The 22360-nt window shown below is 38.1% G+C and overlaps 1 protein-coding gene across 4 annotated transcripts in view; it reads left to right on the top strand.

Annotated features, from left to right (window-relative positions):
- The window catches only part of SH3D19 (SH3 domain containing 19), a 240745-nt gene that overhangs the window by 146862 nt on the left and 71523 nt on the right, over window positions 1-22360 (top strand). For 3 of the 4 annotated variants that reach the window (XM_055336636.1, XM_055336635.1, XM_055336638.1), the window contains 11 exons: window positions 2987-3048; window positions 4528-4792; window positions 7060-7128; window positions 7307-7447; window positions 11357-11429; window positions 12437-12567; window positions 14603-14661; window positions 16717-16919; window positions 17337-17389; window positions 19058-19244; window positions 19850-19947. In XM_055336636.1, the coding sequence (XP_055192611.1) occupies window positions 2987-3048; window positions 4528-4792; window positions 7060-7128; window positions 7307-7447; window positions 11357-11429; window positions 12437-12567; window positions 14603-14661; window positions 16717-16919; window positions 17337-17389; window positions 19058-19244; window positions 19850-19947 (1341 nt within the window). The remainder of the gene's footprint in view (window positions 1-2986; window positions 3049-4527; window positions 4793-7059; window positions 7129-7306; window positions 7448-11356; window positions 11430-12436; window positions 12568-14602; window positions 14662-16716; window positions 16920-17336; window positions 17390-19057; window positions 19245-19849; window positions 19948-22360) is intronic. The other variant, XM_055336637.1, reaches the window with a different exon arrangement.

The raw sequence follows: 22360 nt of genomic DNA on the forward strand, positions 1-22360 counted from the left end.
GAAAAGTACTATAATCATAATTGCACCTCACATGAACAGGAAAATCCTGTCCTACGGTGTTTACAAAGGAGGGCCAAAGCATTCTGTGCTGTGCTATAATAAATACATACTGTGAGAGACATGATGGATCTAAAGGAAGAAGAGATAAGAAATAAGACTACAAGTGAAATGAGTTGACTAAAGTCTAAAGTCACACACTGAAATTTCCAGGGCCAGAAAGTCAAATCTATAATTCTTTGAGAATTATAATTACTGAATGAATATTAGACCAGATACCATAAAGCCTTCAAGTATCAGGGAAGATCTCTAGAAAGACTATTTCACCAGTGTAATCACCCTAGAGGATAGGCATGGTCTTTGCCAAACTGTGTCTTCTGATGAAGCACAGGTCAAAAACTCTGTACTATTTCTCCTGCCTTGAGAGCCAGGGAACTTTGCATCTTAGGACAAGATGACTCATTGTGTTATAAAATCTCACTCTCTTCACCTAAAGGACAAGGGATTCTAAGGTAAGGAACATTAGGAGCTCCTGGAGCAGGAGCAGATGCTTCTATGTGCTCTGTTCTCACCGTGGGAACTCAGGGCTTCCAAAGCTTCTCCCAAGGAGGCTGCCAGCTGGTGCAAGGGGAGATCAGGAGATGCCACCCAGTATGTATAAGGAATCCAGGCTGAAGCACAGAAGCTTGGCCAGTGAATTCAGGACCTAAGAAGTGGTACGAGTTCCTGGAGAAAGGAGAGAGGGAACATCTGTAGAGGCTGCTCAGAAATTCCAACAGACAAGAAAATATCTGACTTTTGAAATTTGGCAAAAACAACAACAACAACAAACTTGGGGAACTGTTTTGAAGTTAGAATATGAGAAGCCGTATCAAAGCAGATGAACAAAAAAGTGGCACCTGCAGGGACATATAAGCAGAAAGATCAACTTCACCAGGAACTGAAATGCTTATCCAAACACATCAAAAGCCAAAGTTCAGAGACGTCAGAGCTAAAGAAAAACTAAAAAAAGCAGATGCAGAGAGGCTCCAGTTAGATGTGGAATATTGAAGAGGAGGAAATCCCTAATCAGTAATCTTCCCAAGACTGTTGGCAGAACCTGTGCAAGAGCCTAGACTTTAGTAAACAGTAGGACACTGGCTTCCTGGGGAGCCAGTCCCCTCTTCTCAGGATTTCTGTGTGCCAAACAATCCTGGCCCATGTATGTAGGCAGTCTGCTACCTACAGACTGTTTTTTTTCTTGTTGTACAAAACTTGAGAAACTGAAAAGATACTTAAGATCCTCATAAAAATAACAACACTGAAAGAAAACTACAGCTAATACTTGGTATAACATCAGGATTATATGGTGTATAGTTATTAAAGTACATCACCTATAACTGTCAAATTTATACAGCTGTGTTTTTATAATTTGCCCTTAATTATTAACAACTATAATTTTGAGAAAATCAATAAGAGTTCCTGCCTATCTACTAGGTTGCTTCGTGGGTTTTTTTTTTTTCTAGGTTGCTTTTTGGTTGGTTGGTTGATTTGTTAATTTTAAACACTGCCAGAGATGTGAGTCTTTCAAAATCATAGCACTGTTTGTCAGTGGTGGGGGTGGGGAATATAAGCAGCAGTGTATTTGTAAGGCATGGATTAGGCTATGGAATATTGCAGGGTTTATGCGCTGGTGACTTGCCTCACTACATTAACTGAACTCATTAGTGAAACCAAGTTTTAAGGGCAAGCTTAATTTGTTTTTAAAAATGGGATTTTGAAACATACTTAAATGATCGCTGTTATTGGCAATTAATCATTTTGTATTTAAGGGAAAAGTTAATATTCAGTTTGAATTAAAATACCGTGGAAGTGAGTTTTAACTCATTTATAAGGTGAGAGGGAGGAAAACAGTCTGAATTAGCCCAAAGAACCCCAAGTGACAGTGAAATCTCATTTACAAAAAAAAGAAAAGAAAAGAAAAAAGAAAAAAAATGCAGTGTAATTTAAAGGGCTAGCATTTTCCCCATGTATTATACTTCTTTCCCAATCCTTGGGCTACAACATGTTTAAACCTGTTTAAACAGCACAGTTTGAATCCTTTACCCTAAAGAAATTCTTTTTAAAGATTTTATTTATTTATTCATGAGAGACACAGAGAGAGAGAGAGAGAGAGAGAGAGAGGCAGAGACACAGGCAGAGGGAGAAGCAAGCTCCATGCAGGAAGCCTGACATGGGACTCAATCCCAGGTCTCCAGGATCACACCCTGGGCTGAAGGCGGCACTAAACTGCTGAGCCACCTGGGCTGCCCAAGAAATCTTATTATTCTTCACACTTCCAATTTTTCCCCTCTGCTGTTAGGCTCATACATCCTGCTGTACCTGTCTTATTTTTCGAGTTTTCCCCCTTTACCCTTTCTGCTTTCTTGGGCCTTTCTAGTCCTCTCCATATACCTTCCTTTCAGGTCATCCCTTAAACTTCTTTTATGTTCTACATCCTCCTAGTTCAGAAGCCACCATGCAAAGTATAAACCATCTGGTGATGAGAGAGCCGCCTGTTCTAAGCAAAACAAAATAATCGCCACCTCACTTACTATATGTTTAAACTTAGGAACAATGCATATCTTATGTGTTGTCGTGGGATAGATAAAGGCTATATTATCTTTTTAATTCCCCACAGTGCCTGCTTAAATCGCTACTGCGTATGATTTAAACATCATCCTTAACACCTCGTGAATCTACTGGGTACATAACCATGCAGTGCCGTTGGTTGGGCTGCTGTCCACAACAGCCCTGGTCTTCTCTCTGTTTTCACTTATATTAGGACTTGAGAACTTAGGAACAAGGAATGAGTTAATATTGCTTAAGACTAAAAATTCTTAAGCTATTTTCTATAACTAAGCTACATTTCCACTTAGAGATCTAGCCAAAAAAAGTTGTTCATAATTCCTCTTGACAAGCTCCTGTTTCAGATTAACCTTAACTAAAAAGCATTCTCTGGTAATTGTAGGAATCTGATCACATGGGTCAAACAGGAGGCTCTGTGCGAGGACCCCCAAGGTTGCCACCAAGGTAAGTAAGTTTGGGAATATTTTTTAAAAGTACATTAAACGGGCACCTGGCTGGTTTACCCAGAAGAGCATGCAACTTTTGATCTTGGGGTTGTGAGTTCAAGCCCCACTTTGAGTATAGAGATTACTAAAAATAAATAAATAAACTTTAAAAATAAAAATGGTAAATTAGAGAAAAACTATTGATTCAGAGACTGGACTCTCTTTCCTGTTATCAAAACTGAGTGTTGGGGCCCCTGGGTGGCTCAGTCAGTTAGCGTCTGCCTTCGGCTCAGGTCATTATCTCAGGGTCCTGGGATGGAGCCCTGCATCGGGCTCACTGCTCAACAGGGAGCCTACTTCTCCCTCTGCCTCTCCCCTGCCCTGTTCATGTTCTCTCTCTCTCTCTCTTTCTCTAATAAATAAAATCTTTTAAAAAAAAAAGCGAAACAAAAACAAAACACTGACTCTTAGATCTTTTGAAGGCACGTGCATTAAACTCACAAATTCACCCAGACCACTAGCCTGTGGCCAGCTTCCCATGGCAGGTTGTAGGAATCTCTGCTCCTTCTTTTCTTTTTAACACAATCGAACAATTCACAGAGCACAGACCTAGATCTTTATTACTTTTCCTCAATTAAATCAACAAGACTCTTTTCTGAACCTAAAGCAACTCCACTTCTGGAATGTTCACACACACATTTATTTTCTCTCTCTCTCTCTCTCTCTCTCTCTCTCTCTCTCTCTCTCTCTCTCCCTCTCTCTCTCTCTCTCTCTCTCTCTCTCTCTCTCTCTCTCAATCCCTGTTATGAGATACCAGCCTGGATTTTGGAAGTATCTCCAAAGGGAAACAGGCTTTGTGAGCTCAGAGATTACCTTGCCCTCTTGAGTTCCAGGGCCATTTGAACAAAATGCTGTGATGCTATCAGAAGATATGTTGGAAATTATTCTTATCATTGGGATTAAGGGAAGGCTTTCAAAATAATAGTTGTCCTATCCCATTTTCAGAACTAGATTTCTTTATATTAATCTAAATTAGGGTTTTAATAATTCCTATAACACGAGTATTGGGGGAGTTTGATGTTCCTTTTCTAATTATGTGTAAGACCCCCATCAAATATACCTGATACCTTATTATTAGCTTCTCATCTGAGACTTTGGTAGAAAGTGCTTAGTCTTCTGAAGCAGTCATGGTGTGCTTTAGAGTAAATGGGGCCTTAGAGAGCTCATGATAGTAAATGCTTGTTTGTCTGAAACTAATGAATCTCTAGTGCAAGATAAGAGGAAGCTGGAGCATCATGGCATTTCCTCTAATAATATAATGTTTAATGCAGCAGTCATTTGCTCAAAAATAGCATACCCTGCATGTTTTAGTAAATTATATTATACCAGCAGAAAGCTGTGTGTGTGTGTGTGTGTGTGTGTGTGTGTGTAAGAAAGAATAAAACAGAACCCTATTATCGATCAGACACTGATTCACAGCTACCACGTTGACTTTCAGACCTGTAAATGGAAGAGTTACACCAGCTAGACAACCTCCTCCCAAGGGAGCCCCTGAGAGACCACCTCCCCCCAAACTTTCTGCAGCCAGAGCATCAAATAAAAAACTGCCTTTAAATCGGTCTTCTTCTGACATGGATCTTCAGAAAAAGCAAAGTAACTTGGCATCTGGACTCTGGAAAGCCAAGAGTCAAGTCTTTAAAAACCAAGATCCGGTGCTGCCCCCTCGCCCCAAACCAGGACACCCTCTCTACAGGAAATACATGGTAAATTCAGCTTTTAAAAATGTTTCTGGTCAAAAGATTTGTCCTAAAGTATGTATAAGATCTATCATTCCTTAAGAAAAGATGATGAGATAAATGTGGAATTGCCTCTTGACGTCAAGAAGGCTTTAGATAAGTAGGCTGTGATGAGACCTGGGTCTTTAGAGCAGGGTTTGTTACTAGAAGAAATATAGGAGGAGGAAGCAGGGCAGACAGGGATGGTAACCTGCTGTTTGGCTTGGCCAAACAGAAACTGAAGAACCTGACCCTGTGGGTTATACTGATGGGAGCAGCTCTGACAGATATTATAGTTTTTAACTTGATGTAGTTTATATCTTACAGCTACCTTGCCCACAGACTAAAATTTTAAATGCACTAGAAGGGAATTCCTCATTAGGATGGATGGTTTTTCCCTCACTTTCCCCTTTTATAAACCTAATTATCATAGCCCATTTAACACTCACCAGTTAGAAAATTTTAATTGATAATTGAGATGATTGAGGTATTAATTTTGTTCTCATTCAATGGGTTTTTTAAATCATGTGACTTTTGTCCATTTCCCACACTTGAAACAGAACTGATGTGCTCTCTCTACTTTGGTCAGGTTAGCCTGATAAAATGCAAAACAAAAATGTTAAGAACAGAACTGTTAGCACTTTTTAAACAATTGTATGACAGTGGCTCTTAATAAGGACAGCCCTTAATAATTTGATGTTGTTCTACATTTCCATCATTGTGCCAGAAATTGTTTTCACCTTAAGCCATTTAAGATGCTCTAATCCTCCTAAGGGGAGGGTATAGACAGGTAAGAAAGAGGTAGTATACTCATTTTCATTTTCATTTAAACTGATAACATTTTAATTGCTAAAACCCAGGGGTGTTCTTTGACTTTAAAATAATAAATAAGAACAGTGGCTGATGTGTTGAGTACTTACTATGAGCCAGATACTGTTCAAAATGCTTTATATGTATATTAAATAGCTCATTTATTCCTCACACCAACCCTTTGAAGTAAATACTGTTATTATCTGTATTATACAAATGAAAATAAAACGCAGGTTAAGGAATTTGTTCAGTCACAAAGCCAGTTAATGGTAGAGCCAAGATTTGAACATAGATCAGCTGGCTCTGATCACATGCTCTTAGCTGTGAAGCCATACTACAGGAGTAGTGTTACTAGCTGTAAAGACTCGGCTCGCTTTGGACGTTCCATGTTAAGAGTCTTATTCAGGATGCATATTTTCCTTATGGCATGGCTGTGTAATGTCAATAAAATATTTGGATAGGTCAAATTAATAAATTCAAAGTGATAGTGTGTGCTAGAGTCGTATATCTCATTACAAAATAATTCTTTAAATTTCTTGTTCTCTCTCTTTTTTTGTTTTTTTCCACGGCCACTCTTTTGTTAAATTGCTAATCAGGAATCTGGTGGCTTTGGGAGCCTGGGACTCTTAACAGAGATACTGGGAATCAGCACCACCCAACCCAGCCTTCCAGGGCTACATCCTTGTACTCTGAATCTTTGCTCCTGAGTGACAAAGGGGTCCATGCAGCCTCCCTTTCCTTGTTGGAAGTGAGCTTGTGTGATCACATTTCCTGGGTATGCCTTTTATATTTTACAGGCCCTCTGACCAGTGCTCATCAGCCAGAATTTACCAAGGCAGGAACAGAGTCCTGTGGCCAGGGTGGGGTGCAGATGTAAAAGCGATTCTAAGATCAGACAGCTGAGTAGACGAGGAAGTGACTGGGGTCAGGCAGTGAAATCGGTATAAGTAAACACTTGGTATCAGAGAGACGAGGAGAAAATGCAATTCAAGGCAAATGGAAGCAGTCAATCAAGCACTACAGAGGGGGCTCCCCTGTCAGCCTTCAGAAGACAACCACTGAGGACCCCGCATTAAAGACATGTCCCCACAGACTGTGAGGTCAGGTGCTGAGCATTTATCCTTCAGATGCTCAGGAGACTTGGGCCTTGTCCTACAGAACAGAACTTCCAGGTTGTCATTTAAGGGAACTTCCGGCCACATTGGGCCATTGTCCTGCGGGCTCACCTGCCTGTCCCCAAGGACTGTGAGTATCCAAGAGAAATGGCAGGCCCCCCCTCCAATCCCCCCCACCCTCCCAGGGTCTAGAGTCTGAGGAACTCAAGGGAAGAGTTTAACTGCTTGAGAAGTTACACTTTAGGCACACATGTGAAATCTCCACATTATCAGCAGCTTCTGAGGAAGTTATTTGATTGCAAATAATCCTTCTATGGGTTTGTGTTTAAGCTGTCTGTGCCTCATGGAATTGCCAATGAAGATATTGTCTCCCAAAACCCTGGAGAACTCTCCTGTAAGGTAAAGTAGAGCTCTTTCTTTACTGACTAATGTAAAAAAAAAAAAAAAAAAATCACTGGCCTCTGTTACTGCTTTACACATTATTAAATGCTTTAGGCTCTGAAGATTAAAATGTGAAAAAAGTAATAATGTTTTATTAAATAATAATTGCTTCAGAGTGTGGTATTGTGCCTTACAGCGTGGGGACGTACTTGTGATGCTGAAGCAGGCAGAAAATAATTACTTGGAATGCCAAAAGGGACAAGATATTGGCAGAGTTCACCTGTCTCAGATAAAGATTATCACCCCACTTGATGAACATCTTAGAAGCAGACCAAACGTAAGGAATTAATATTGTACAGCCCTCATATCACACATGGCAGCACATTTCGTAGAACTATTAATTATATCTTATCCTCAGGTTCTTATTAGCACGTTTATTTTAACCAGAGTAAAAATTGCAGTAGCTTTTTATTTCATTTTAAGAATAAATTACTTCTAAAAGACTCGCCACTGCCATGCTAATCACTTTGATACACAGAATGACTACCATGTGTTTTGCCTTCTTCATCTCATGCTGACTTAGAGCAACCAGAGCACTCAGTCATTAACTTTCAACTGTGAGAGCTATTTATTTTTGAAATAATGTAAACATGTTTATCAAAGTGCTGGAGATCAGTTTCCTACCAGAATGGATAATTATTTTTAAGGGAGTCCTATAAATGCTAAGTCTGACGTTAAGAAGCACTTCCCTTTAAGATTTAAGCTTAGAATAAACCTCATTTCTCTGATCATAGCTCAAAATAATGAAATGAAATGTAATCCAACAACCTAAAGTCACAGTGTAGGCCTAACAAATTTGTGGAGCCTATGAGAATGCAGTGATTATTGAAGGACATTTGTTTAGCAAGAAAAATAGCATCGAATGATTTACAGAGGTATATTTGTAAAAGAACTTAAGTTAACCAGTTAAATTTTTGCTGTTACTGTGGCAAATGTGAAAAAGAATACCCACCTATCACTTAATGCAAGTGAAGTGTTTGGTTTGCCATATGTCCTAGTTTTCAAAATCTAGTACAATTGTTTTCTTCTTTGAAGGCAGTTTATCTTCTGAAGTTTGCTAAGAAACTTAAATATTGGTATTTTGAAGAGCAGAGAAGATAATGTGTTAAACTAGGCACAGGCAAGATACTGAAATTCTAACTGTAGTCCACAAGGGGAACATTCTCCCATTGCTCATATTCTCTTTGTTTTGGTAGATCGTTATCCATCTGTCACCACTGTCCTTTGCTCAAAACACACTGATGGGTAATGGTGGGAGTTGTAATGCCAAAAAGCTTTTCTTTTTTATTTATTTATTTATTTATTTATTTATTTATTTATTTATTTATTTATTTATTTATTTATTTATTTATGATAATCACACACAGAGAGAGAGAGAGAGAGAGAGGCAGAGACACAGGCAGAGGGAGAAGCAGGCTCCATGCACCGGGAGCCCGACATGGGATTCGATCCCGCGTCTCCAGGATCGCGCCCTGGGCCAAAGGCAGGCGCCAAACCGCTGCACCACCCAGGGATCCCCCAAAAAGCTTTTCTCGATGAAAAACAGACACTAAAAAAATTAGAAGTTATTCTTTTATAACAGTTCAAAGGTTTTTTCCACTTTAAACATTACCTTCCTCCCCGTGTAAGTAGACTTAAAGACACCTGGCCTCCATTGGCCAACTCCTGGTGATACCAAAATGAAGCCTCCTTTAGATTCTGGGTTCATGGTTCGCATTACATTTTTCAGAGAAATAAAACTTACTATTTGTAAGCCTCGTTTTAAGGTAAAGATTTCTAAAAATGAGTTCTACTCTCCCCTACCTTAGTAAACAGAAAATAGTGAACATTATCAGTTGAGGCTGAACGTCAGTGGGGGATGGTTACCTGGTGCCTGGTTGTGAACACAGATTTATGTTCCAGGGAGTTGGGTTTTGGGTCACAGTACATTGCCCTAGATGATTCTTTCACATCTTTAAACTTCATTTTTTTAAGGTGGGAAATAGTGATAACTAACTCCATGAGGTTTTTAATTTTTTTTTTTAGAACTGATTTATTGTGTGATTCCATTTATATAAAAGTCCACAAGAAGTAAATCCAGAAAGTAGATTAGTGGTTGTGTAAGGCTACGGGGAGGGTACAGGGGGAAGACTGCTAATGGGGAGAGGGTTTCTTTTTCTTTTTTTTAAAGATTTTATTTATTTACTCATGAGAGATACACAGAGAGAGAGGCAGAGACACAGGCAGAGGGAGAAGCAGGCTCCATGCTGGGAGCCAGATGTGGGACTCCATCCCACGACTCCAGGATCACACTCTGAGCCAAAGGCAGATGTTTAACCACTGAGCCACCCAGGCGTCCCGGGGAGGGGGTTTCTTTGGGGAGTGGTAAAAATGGTCTAAACTTAGATTGTGGTGAGAGTCGCACAATTCTGTGAATTTGCTAAGACTATGTATACCTGAAATGGGTGGATTTTATGGCATGTGAATTATATCTCAAAGATGTTTAAAAACTTAGAAGAGCTACTTAATGCAATATAAGGTGTTTAGCTTGGTGAGTAGTGCATAGTGAGTAAACAATGAATATTAACATTTTTTATTACTCATTTGTATCAGCAGTGATAGTCCTATTAGAAAGAGCTTTGGAATATATTCAGTTTACCTACCAGACACCCACCTTAATGGCATGGTCTGAGTTGTACTGACCCCTTGTGGCCAACCCTGTGTAGCCTGTTGCTCTTACCCTTCAGCTGCCAGGCCGGGTTGATGAGCAGCATAGGGGGTGGGGGTATCCAAGCATTCAAGACAGAGGAGGTTCAACTAATTAGGAGGTTCAAAGTATTGTCCCGCCTCTTCAAGCCTCTCAGGCTTGGTTCATATTGTTGGGCCCTTTGAAGATTCTTGTTTGTGTCTGGTGTAGGGTAAGCCTCTGACTTCATTTTTTCCAAATGGATAGCCATCTAGCCTAACACCATTTACTGAAGAGTCATTCCATTTCCCACAGATATAAATCAGAAAAAAATGAAAGTCACACATACACTCATATAATAACTTATGTGAAAAATTTTTAAGGCCCCCCCCAGAATGCATATATCTCACGGCTCCTTTCCACAATTCCTGAAATTCCCATCATGCTCATTTACTTAAAGAAAAGCACTGAGCAGCTTCCAAAAAAATATCAGGGTTACTTTGGTAAGCTTGTGTAGTGAGCTGCCATTAACTGTTACTGTCTTGGCCTAAATTAGTATTTGTTTACCTAACTTGAGAAAATACAGCATGTTTTTGCAGGTGCATTTTGTTTGAAAGATGAGGTCATAAATTTGCCTTCATTTAGTTCACAGGTTTGCCAGTATTGAAGAGTTTTAAGTTATAATTTCAAATAACATCTTTTAATCAGATTAGATGATGATGATGATAATGTGGATAAGCCTATCTGTTTGTATTAAATTAAGAATAACAACTGCTTGTCAATGAGAAAAGGTCACTGTTCAACTTTGCCCTCTCCCCTAGCCAATCTAGGAAGCTGCTACATGGGTAGAGAATATTGAATTCTCTTTGCTAATTTACTTAGAGTTACTGTTGAATAAACCATTTAGATTAAATAGAAAATTCAGGCAAGACATGTGTTTTTGGCCTTCAAATTAGAGAAAGCATTCAGCGACATGGTAATAAATGAAATAGATTTTACTTTTTGTGAATTATACTTTTGTGGAAGTCATTAGCTCTTTCCATTTATGAAAGGCGGAGTATAAATTGCAGAGCTTTCTTCTACCATTTTAATGAAGACTCAACTTTTAAGGCTCTGTTCTTGAGATGCAGTACTGATCATAATTTAAGGAAAAAGCAACCTTGGCAAGGTACACAGGTCAAAAACCACTACTTCAGAGTAGAATGGTACCAGTTTTAAAAATAATGACCTTAAAATAAAAAAGATATTCCCATTTATGTTACTCTCTTGGTTTAAAAAAAAGTGGTGGGAGGACATTACAATTGAGAGTCATTTCTGTCCTCCCTTGGCAAGTACACATACCTTTTCAACTTGATAGTGATTCTCTTGTTTGGCTGGACTGTGTGCTTTGCATCCTGTATACTCATAATGTAATTATGTCAAGAGGATTCTAATGAGAAAAAAAAAAAAAGTCTCAGAGTGAATAGCACATCCAGCATCCATCCTGCATGCTTCACTCACGGCCCTGTTTTCCCCCCTAAGGATCCAAACCATGCTCAGAAGCCCGTTGACAGTAGTGCCCCTCATGCTGCTGTTCTTCATGATTTCCCAGCAGGTAAGCCCATAAATGATTAAGTGGTAGAGCTTTAGGATCCCCGAGCAGTCATCTTCCCTGAGTTGGCCTCTCAATGACATCTTCATTTTCTGTGCCAATGGAGTTCTGGATTGGAAAGGTCATTTTACGCTGCCTTCAGGAAGGGTTGATTGTACTCAGCCATTCCAGAGAGCTTAGCAGCATTCCCTCACCTTTGAAATTCCCCGTGAGAGAGAAAGAATGAGGGGAGACAGAAAAGGGGGGGGGGTGCAGAGGATTCCCTTATAGTGAACATATAGCCAATTGCATAGCAATTGCAGACTTTTAACTCTTTAGAAACCATGCGTACCAATTAACAATTATAATGATATTAATTCTGTTTTCATAAGTGAAATAATTGTCTCCTAAGAATTGCAAAACCACGCATAGCTTATAAGAGATGAAAGTATACATTTTTTGGTAATAATTTTTAAATACTTTTTATATCCAAGATTACAAGACTATAAATAAACTCCTGATTTATTTAAAGCCTCTTTTGGTCTACTTGGTAGAGTGATTTTTATTTTATTTTAGTGTGAGTACATTTACTTGCTAAAGAGCTGTAGTAGTCCCTTAGTTAATATTTTGAGATTAAAATGATTTTTAAGCATGATTGAGAATAATATGAATATTATACCATGTCTATAAAATATTTCATTGTTCAATATGTATTCAGCAAAGGGTTTATATTGGCCCAGTAGGAACCATTGACCAGCACAATATTTTTGTTTAACCATTTCCTGTCAATCACTGCATGGTAAATGCATCCAATTTGGCTTTTAAAAAGGAAGCTCATAATAACAATATCCCCCCCCCCTAAAAAAAAGAATGTATTTTTTTAAGTCAATTTGACTGATGTAATCTGTTCTCAGAATCAGTAGAACATACTGCCTCAGTGGACAGAACTAAATGTTACTTTGTGCTCCACTTTAATCAAATCTGCAGCCAAGGGAATTCATCATATACATAATTATAATTTTATGTTACAGAGCAAGCTGATGATTTGCACCTCACTTCTGGAGAAATTGTTTATCTTCTGGAAAAAATAGACTCAGACTGGTATAGAGGGAGATGTAGAAACCAGACTGGCATATTTCCTGCGAACTACGTCAAAGTAATTGTAAGTGTGTAGTGCATATTTAAATTCATCATATATTCTGTGGGCTCTATGTAACTTGTAGTTTGGAAAAAACAGAAGCCTAGATTCTTATATTCTCATTTACTCTCTTCCATTGATGCATTCAGTTTTTGGAAAATTAAAAAACTAAAGGTATATTCAACTGGATAATGATGAATTATTAGTATATTATATGCAGTATTAGAACTTAATGCCTAAATGCTATCTGAAATCCTAAAGTGAATAATGACTGCAGGTCAGCTGGTGAGCCAACTCGGAAGGGCGGGTAGGCACTAAAATATATATATATTAATTCTAATTAATTAATTAAACATTTAGTAAACAATAATTAAATGGTACTAGATAGTCCCAAAGGAATGTTCACTGAGGTTATGGTGCTACTTATTTTCTTTGGAGTATAATCCACTTTTGGTTTCTTCCATCCTTTCTATTCCCATTTATTTCCATCTTAAAAAAAAAAAAAGATTTGGGACTACTATAGGACTTTCATTGGAGGTAGTTGTCCATTCATCATTTTTCACATAGTAACTTCAAATCTGATTGGGAAAAATTATATTAAAGTATCAGAATTTTTTATGCCCTCACAGCCTATATATGTGAGCCCATACTATAGAGCCCTCAGTGCTAAACCCAGTAGCTGTGAAACATGGAGATGAAATCAGAATGCCACTTGAACATTTATATCAATAGGAAGAATATGACTCAGTCTCTGCTATAATTTATTGATACTGGAAAATATCAATAAAGCTAGCTTAAATTGTTGAGCATTAACAGCTTATTTGGGGGGGAAAAGGGTGGTGATTTTCTATTACATCAGAAACATAGGAAACAAAACAACATAAAACCTGTATTTTTCAAATATAGATGAATTTTAGTCTCTTGAATTTTAAAATGTGGGTCTTAAAAATTGTCCAGTATATATATGCCCTGATTTTTTAGAGAAATCTAACCACATTCTCTAATTAATATTAAGAATAATGTTAGTTTTAGCACTCTTCCTCATTTTTCTTCTGCCCAATGTAGCAGTACTTTAAAAAGCACAATTACCACACTGAAATCCATCACACTGAATCTGCCACATTATTGGTATAAGTGCCATTTCTAAGCCTACAAGTTTAAAAAATTGTTTTAAAACTTTTGGAATTTATCAGGAAGGCTACTGATTTATTTAATATAAACCTCAAAACCTTAAGTAGTTTTCCGATTTAGTGTATTATGATCAAATATTTTATTACAACTCAGCTCTACTGAGCCTTGTAAGTAAGGTATTCTATAAGGTGCCTGCCACTTAATAGATGCTCACTGAGTACTAATTCCTTTCTTCCTTTCTTGTTCACACTGAAGGAAAATCAAATTTCTGGAGTTACTAAAATAGAATCCATAAGTTTTATTGAAATGTTTTTTGGGGGGTCAGGAGAGTATTGCAGAATTCTTTAAATGTTTTGATAGGTGTGGTAGGGACGCCTGGGTGGCTCAGCGCTTAGGTGTATGCCCTCCACTCAGGTCGTGATCCTGGAGCCCTGGGATCAAGCCCCACATCGGGCTCCCTGCATGGAGCCTGCTTCTCCCTCTGCCTATGTCTCTGCCTCTCTTCCTCTGTGTGTCTCTCATGAATAAATAAATAAAATATTTTTTTAAAAATGAATAGGTGTGGTAGTGCATGAGTGCCAGCCGCCTAGTTTCTATCTTAAGTCCCCCTCATCTGAAGTTTTCAACTTAGAGATTATAGGAGAATGAAAACTCAGTCTGGGGCAGAACAACATTAATGTACTTATTCCAGCAAATAGGAGGATTGATTGGCTATTCAAGAAAGGCTATATTCCAGGTTACATTTTTTTTTTTTCAAATCCCAAATTCTGGATTTCTTACCGTTTTTGCACCTATGGCACTACTTCATCAGCTTAATATCTACCTAAACTGTTTAATTTCAATCACATATTTCCTAATTACTTAGCCTTAAATTTATCTTACTAGAATCTGAAAACATAAGATTATTGTCTTGACTTTGTCTTTACAGATTGACGTTCCAGAAGGAGGAAATGGGAAAAGAGAATCCATTTCATCTCATTGTGTTAAGTAAGTTTTATTTGTGTTCTTTTGCACTGAATGCAAAGGAGGCAAGCATTTATACCATAAAGAATTACCAAACTTAAAACACTTCATTCGTGTGACTATTCACACTCTCAGTGTGTCTTTGTAATTATGAGGAAAACTTTACTTGTTTAAAAAGCCTTAGTCGGGGGCACTTGGCTGGCTCAGTTGGAAGAGCATGCAGCTTTTGATCTCAGAGTTGTATGTTCAAGCCCCATGTTGAGTGTAGAGATTACTTAAAAATAAAAACTTTTTGGAAATTAAATGAATAAATAAAAATAAAAAGCTTTTAGTGGAGTAAATTCTGATAAATACAACATGCTGCTGTTAGAAGCTGGTGTGAGCAATAGCAATACTCCATGTATTATAGGACATATAGATAGCCAGAAACTAACTCTCCTGGGACTTCCCACACACAGCCTGGCCTGAGCTTGAGCAGAGACAGTTTCATTATCCAGTGCATTTTGTTTTGGCCTTCTGTTATTTATCTACCAACAGATACTTAGAAGGTTCAGATATTTTTGTCTGAGAAAATATTTTAATCTTATGGAAATAGAACCCCTACAAAAACTGCTAAGAAAGGGTTAAGTTGGAGGGGTCTTCCTTTATGTCTGAAGACCTTTCCATGAATTTATATACCCTTTTATGCACCACTGTAACTCCTTTGTGATTTAAAACTCTGCCACAGTGCAACTTTATATTCCAGTTAAATGAGCAAATTAGTAGAATTCACTACCTGCTGAAGACTGTAAACCTGTCTTTGAATAGGTCAGACATAAGGAGATGCTCCCCGAGGACTTCAGAAAATAAATGCAAAGGTTACCACAAATAAGAAAACCTCTGATGTCACAATAGTTGAATTCTATTTCAGGTTCAATTTTTCTCCTATTTTAAGCAGTGTTTACTGTGTCAGCAGGTTGAATTCAAAATGGGCTTTTCACAGCCTTTGATCCATTGACCTGACTTAAATCAGAATTTGAATGGTGCCAGTACCAACCTTTTTTCTCTTCAGGCAGTTGCATCTCCTTCAACTGTTGCCATTGAGACTTCTTTCTAAAGCCTTAAATCGAAGGTTTGGTATTAAATCATGCCTTCTAGAGACACAGTTTTATCTCTACTTCTTCTATCTTATTTTCAGTCACAATTGCAGATCATTAAAGGATTGTTTTCATTCTTAGAAGTGAGGCCTTTTTAAAGGTGATTACAGAAATCATCTTTAAAATAACAGTGTTAGGTATAAGATTGTTGTAATTTGCTCAGTTTCTGTTTTCTTCAAACTTTCTAGTTGTGAAGACCATGTATCTATATAGGCAACTCATTGATGATTCAACATTTATTGAGCATCTCCTCTTCCCAGCTGATGCCCATTGCATTCTGGCACAGAAGTTTCATGTCTTGCCCTGAGATTCTCAGGGTTGGCACTCCTAAATTCAGTGCAATCATGATTGAAAGGTTCAGATTCAGCCATGGATTTCTGTGGCCCAAGCATATAAAGACATGTAATGAAGTAAAGGTGATCAAAAGAAGTACTAATGTAGAGTAGCCACCCAGGTGCTCATTTGGAATTCTGCATGTACTCTGCTACCTTGACTTTAGCTTTTTCTTTTCTTTAGCCTGTTTTGAGTGAATAGGTTCATATCTAAAAAGTAAGAGCTATCCTTTAGAAATGTAGCTTTTTCTTTTCATGGAAAATTTTATTTTTTAAACTTTTAAAATTTTATTAAAGATTTTATTTATTTATTCATGAGAGACACAGAGAGAAGCAGAGACACAGGCAGAGGGGAGAAGCAGGCTCCATGCAGGGAGCCCGATGTGGGACTCGATCCCAGGTCCCCAGAATCACACCCAGAGCCGAAGGCAGGCACTCAACCGCTGAGCCACAGGCATTCCTTTTCATGGAAAATTTTAAATTATGCCTATTGTATCTTGTTCCATAGTAAACACAGAATAAATATTTATTGAAAGACTGAATGAAGGTTTGAAAGCATTTTTTGTTAGTACTCTATAGTTTGACTCACAAACATGATCTTCTTTGTTCAGAGGCCCAAGATGTATCACTCGGTTTGAATATATTGGAGACCAGAAGGATGAGTTAAGTTTCTCGGAGGGAGAAATTATTATTCTCAAGGAGTATGTGAATGAAGAATGGGCCAGAGGAGAACTTCGAGACAAAACTGGGATTTTCCCCCTTAACTTTGTGGAACTTGTGGAGGATCATCCCACCTCTGGTGCAAGTATTTTAAGTGAGTATAGAGAATATGTTTTTTATTATGTCCTATCCTAATTCAACTAAGCCAAATTTTAGGATAATTCTTAAGCTCCTTAAATAACTCAGATTTTTTAAAGTAGAAAGAAAAAATATTTTTAAATGATAATAGTCCCTATTAGGACAGCCATTATTGTGGTGGTAATCTCTCAAACGTCTGGTTTTGGTGTTTTAGGTAATTAGCAATAGCTTCATATCAGAAATGGCAAGAAATCATAGACTTTTAAACAGAAGTGGACTATCTAGTATAACTTATTTGTATCCTCCTGCACTTTACAGTGAAGAAACTGGTCTAGAGTCCCAGACTTTTTATTCCCTCTCTGCAGTTTTTCTCCAATACTAATACATGGGCCTTTACACCTAGAGTTTTAACTTTTTTTTTCCTTTAATGTAGGCACAAAGGTACTACCCAAGACCAAAAAAGAATATTCTGGTGCAAATTCTCAGGTAGGCTGCTTGAATGGGCAACTGTAGTAAAAACCAGGTTTCAACTCTGGGAGGAATAGTAAAATCCTAATTACCATGAGAAAATATTATAAACCATCTTTCAATTCATGGAGCAAATGTTTGAAATAACATTTGGATTATAGTGGGCTGGGTTTTTCCCCCTTTTTCTTCATACATTTTCTAACTTGCCTAATGTTTGGGAACATTTGTATTATTTTTATAATGGGAGAGAGAAAAATGGATTAAAAATTTTACACTGTATAGCATGACTCCAGAAGTGTTTAAATGGAGTAGAAATGTGTATGACTTCCATTGTTTTTAATGACATATTTTAGAAGAGTGAGCCTGATGGGGTCATTGTTTATCAAAATGTCACTGGTAATTGGGCTGTGTGTCTCTGAATTCTTTTATTCCCACCTACTGATAAAGTCAAACAGGAAAGAAGGTGACTACAGTTCTCCAGAAGGAAATGTTCACATTGGTGCCTACATTTCTTGGTAGTGAAAGTACCATTCTTTAAGATTGGTTACCCAAGTGCAGGAACAAGAGGAGGTTTTGTTTGCTTATTTTTTTGTTTTTGTATTATAAGCCATCCGTTGTTGTGAACTTAAGATATGCTAGGCACTGTGCCAGCTGTGCTATATGCATTATCCCATTCAGTCCTCACAACCACACTTAGCAACACTAACATGAATCTGAGGCTAAGTCTAGAACCCAGGCCTGTCTGTCCCCAAGGCTTTGCCTTCACATTTTCCTGTCCTCCCTACTTGAGCTCCTCAAACATGGGGTTCCCATCCTGACCTGGCAGAGACACCTTCTTGCAGATCAAAACCTTCCTCTGATGTGTGTGGGGTAAAAAGCATTCTTGTTGGAGCATTCTATAATACAAGCCTATCATGTTTGGGTCATTACCCTACCAGCCTTAGAGCTAACCATGCCTCATGAAATTAAAAGTGTGAGTTAATGTAGTCTTGAAATCTCATGCTACGGAATCTGGTAGTCTATGAATCAGGCAAAGACCTGGAATGAACAGGAACCCCAGGTGACTCAGTGGTTTAGCGCCACCTTCAGCCCAGGACCTGATCCTGGAGACCTGGGATCGAGTCCCACGTCCAGCTCCCTGCATGGAGCCTGCTTCTCCCTCTGCCTGTGTCTCTGCTTCTCTTTCTCTCTGTCTCCCATGAATAAATAAATAAAATCTTTAAAAAAAAAAAGACCTGGAATGAACAGACTGCCCATTCTGATCTATCCTATTATAGGTAAAGAAGAGCTTCACTGAAAATTATGTGCTTCACCAGAATTTTTTTCATAGTGTCATAAATACCATGTGCTTTTACCTAATAATGTTTTTAATGTAACTAATGTTATAGATGTTAAGATCACAATTAGAAAAAAATTTTTGCTTAAGTATTGTGTATATCTTAAAAGCAGAAAAGCTACAAATCTCATAATATCTGCCATTTAGAATAATATTTTAAGAAAAAGGTTATTGGAAACTTTTCTTTCTGAAAGTTGGTAGCAACATAAAGTATTGGGTGATTTAAAGAAGACTTCAGGCTTTGAAATCTTTGACCCCTTTGCTTTTTTTCCCTCTACTTTTTAAGCTTCGTATAAATCAATGTCAGGTAAAAATCCCACATTTCTTACCAAACTTCTGATTTGTAACAGGATAGTAGTCTTTCTGGAGAATGGTGTGAAGCTCTTCACAGTTTCACAGCAGAGACCAATGATGACTTATCCTTCAAGAGGGGAGATCGGATCCTGATCCTTGAGCACGTGGACTCTGACTGGTACAAGGGCAGACTGGGGGACAGGGAGGGGATCTTCCCAGCAGTCTTCGTGCGGCCCTGCCCAGGTATGGCAACTACAAAACTGACTGTTACTTTTTAAAAAATATTTATTTATTTATTCATGAGAGACAGAGAGAGAGAGGCAGAGACACGGGCAGAGGGAGAAGCAGGCTCCATGCAGGGAGACCAATGTGGGACTCCATCCTGGGACCCCAGAATCACGCCCTGGGCTGAAGGCAGGTGCCAAACCGCTGAGCCACCCAGGCATCCCATGACTGTTACTCTTGAAGTGGAGCCCAAGACCTTTGAAATGATATATATTCCTTTTCTCTCTGGTCATGCTCAAATTTGTTTGCCTTCATTTGAAAGAGTTGATTAATAAGTTTGTGCAAAGTCTCCTCATATGCTTTGTTGGCTGTATGGGGGAAAGTAAAGACAAAAACGCCTTCACTTAATAATGGCTAATTTTGTCTACTAAATGTATTCTGTATGGTTTTTTTGTCCTGCTAAGAAAATACCATCTTTTTGCAGGTTAAAAAATTTCAAAATTAATTGAAATTATTTTGTCCTGGGAATGGAAAGGGGCATGTGGGGAGGCATGGTTCTTAAAATGTATGTGTTTTAGGCCATTGCCTTTCTATATATATTTGAATTTTTGGTGTCTTCACAGCTGAGGCAAAAAGTACGTCTGCTTTAGCACTGAAGGGGAAGAAGGCCAAAGCTTTATATGATTTCCACGGAGAGAATGAAGATGAGCTTTCCTTCAAGGTCAGAATGTGTATCTTTTTGTAACTGCATTAAACAACTATAAATTGTGAAGGGTCTTCCACTGAAGAATAGAACATTTGGGTGGAATATTGATCATTAGCCAAGAATGAACAGATCTCAGACCCTAACTCTAATGGAGGAGATTAGAGAAGCTGAATAGGGCACAATTAAATTATCAGCAAGGCATTTAAGTACTTAAAACTTTACTGGCTTGATAGCCACACAATCATCAAACAAACTCCTTATCCTAGGCCTCCTAACATCCAATCTCAACAATATTGGAATTTTTGTTGGTAAACCTAGTAAAGGGTAATTCTCTCCGTGGACTTTGCAAACTGCTACTGTCATGTCTTTGAAACCAATGGAGAAATCAAATGGTACCTACTACAATTGGCCACTGCAGCAGTGTTCATAAAGCACTGGAGTCTTGTCCACAAAGATACTGACTAGAATTTGGGGAAATGATCCCAAAAGGTTAAGCTCCTATGCAAAGATTTATTTATTTATTTAAGTCATCTATACGCCCAACATGGAGCTTGAACTCACGACCCAGAGATTAAGAGTTGCATGCTCCCCTGACCGAGCCAGCAAGGCACCCCTGCAAAGGCTTTTTTTTTCTTTTTAGAAGCCTAAAGTTTAATCTTACTTTACCGAAGAAGTCCATCTTCTTTTTTGTTTGTTTTTTGAGTAAAAATAGAATATTTGCATGATCCTGTCTCTCAGCCTGCAGTTGGACCATGGTCAGAGGAAGGCACTCACAACAATACTTTGGGACTGTTCCAAGAAGAAGGAGGGTGGGTTTAGTAGCAGGCCATCAGAACGGCCTGCGCCAGACACTGGAAAATTCCCCATCATCAGAAACTCAGGCAGAGGCAGGGATGCCATAGAAAGAATTAAAGCATCAGGGAGTGACTTGAGAAGATGAGACTTAAAACAGTGGGTGCCCCAGCACCTGTCTGAAAAAAATGAGGGAAATGAAGGTGATATTAGGAAGTCACAGAGTAAGGGGCATGCAGAGTAAAGCAATATAAAGTTGCTGACTTTCCTATTTTGTTGTAGAGTTTTACATTTTTCTGAGAATTTCTTCCTTTTCATATTAAAATGTCATTTCTTTTATAAAATGCTGTTAGTAAATGATATTTCTTAAGCAGAATTATAATTTGTAATCCTGTATCAGTTTCTTTTTTTCCCTCTTAATTTCTTGGTTCTCAAAATCCAAATGCTTAGATAGTCCTAGTCCTTCTAGTCCTTCTCTAGTCCTTCTCATCATGGAAATCAGTGGCTCAAAATTCATTCCTTTTTATCTTTACATAAAATGTGACTGCAAGTGAACAATCTGGATTCAAACTTTTTGGATGTTATTTTGGCTTTCGTTTAAGTTATGTTGGTGTAAATAACAAAATCATACTCATATTCTCCAGAAAATAGGTTGTCTTCGTTTTATAAATGACTATAGACAAGATAGGTCTAGAGTTTTTTAGTTAGAGGATTCTGCACTGCTGTCAGTATTGTTAATCATTAATATTTTACTAAATGTTCACAGAATATTAGTAGGACTTTTATTTTTAAAAAAATTGTCCTAGCCGTCAGAAAACTGGCATAGTATGTACATATGGACCAGAGCCAAAAAAAACAAAGTTTCATTCAACTATTATGTTATAATTTAGGAACCAGAAGGAACTTACTTACTTACTTATTTATTTATTTAGTTATTTATTTATTTTTATGATAGTCACAGAGAGAGAGAGAGAGAGGCAGAGACACAGGCAGAGGGAGAAGCAGACTCCATGCACCAGGAGCCCAATGTGGGATTCGATCCCGGGTCTCCAGGATCGCGCCCTGGGCCAAAGGCAGGCGCCAAACCACTGCGCCACCCAGGGATCCCCAAGGAACTTATTTATAATAGAAACTTTGAACAGCGAGAGTTTTTACGGATTTTGGCAGAGTAAAGTAAATTAATGACATTTGATAGCATTTTTCCTTTCCATTTTCCATAAAGAAAGGCCTTAAATCAAACCATTTTTCCAGAGGGCAATGTACTAGTGCTATAAATAAAATCCATTTAGCCTGATATTCTTAAAAGTAGCCAGGGTCATCCTGAACCATTATAGAATCTTAAACCCAGATTCTAAGAAATGGTTAGAATCCATAAAGAACAAAATAGTTTCAGGAGATAATTTAAAAAATTATGTCTTCGTCTTTTGAGGAATTATAATTCACACATGAATAAGACACACAGTCCCTTTGACTAACCTGATGAGGGTAAATCAGATGTTCTGAGTCAGGGAGAAGCTCTTTTAAGACCGGAATGAATGTAAATTTGACTGTGAAGCCATAGAAGCCTGGAATAAACCAAATGGTAGAGGAGGATACCATTATATGGAAGAATAAATGTAGAGTACAAAATGCTCAG

Source organism: Nyctereutes procyonoides, unplaced genomic scaffold, assembly GCF_905146905.1.
Source record: "Nyctereutes procyonoides isolate TBG_1078 unplaced genomic scaffold, NYPRO_anot_genome, whole genome shotgun sequence".
NCBI lineage: Eukaryota > Metazoa > Chordata > Mammalia > Carnivora > Canidae > Nyctereutes > Nyctereutes procyonoides.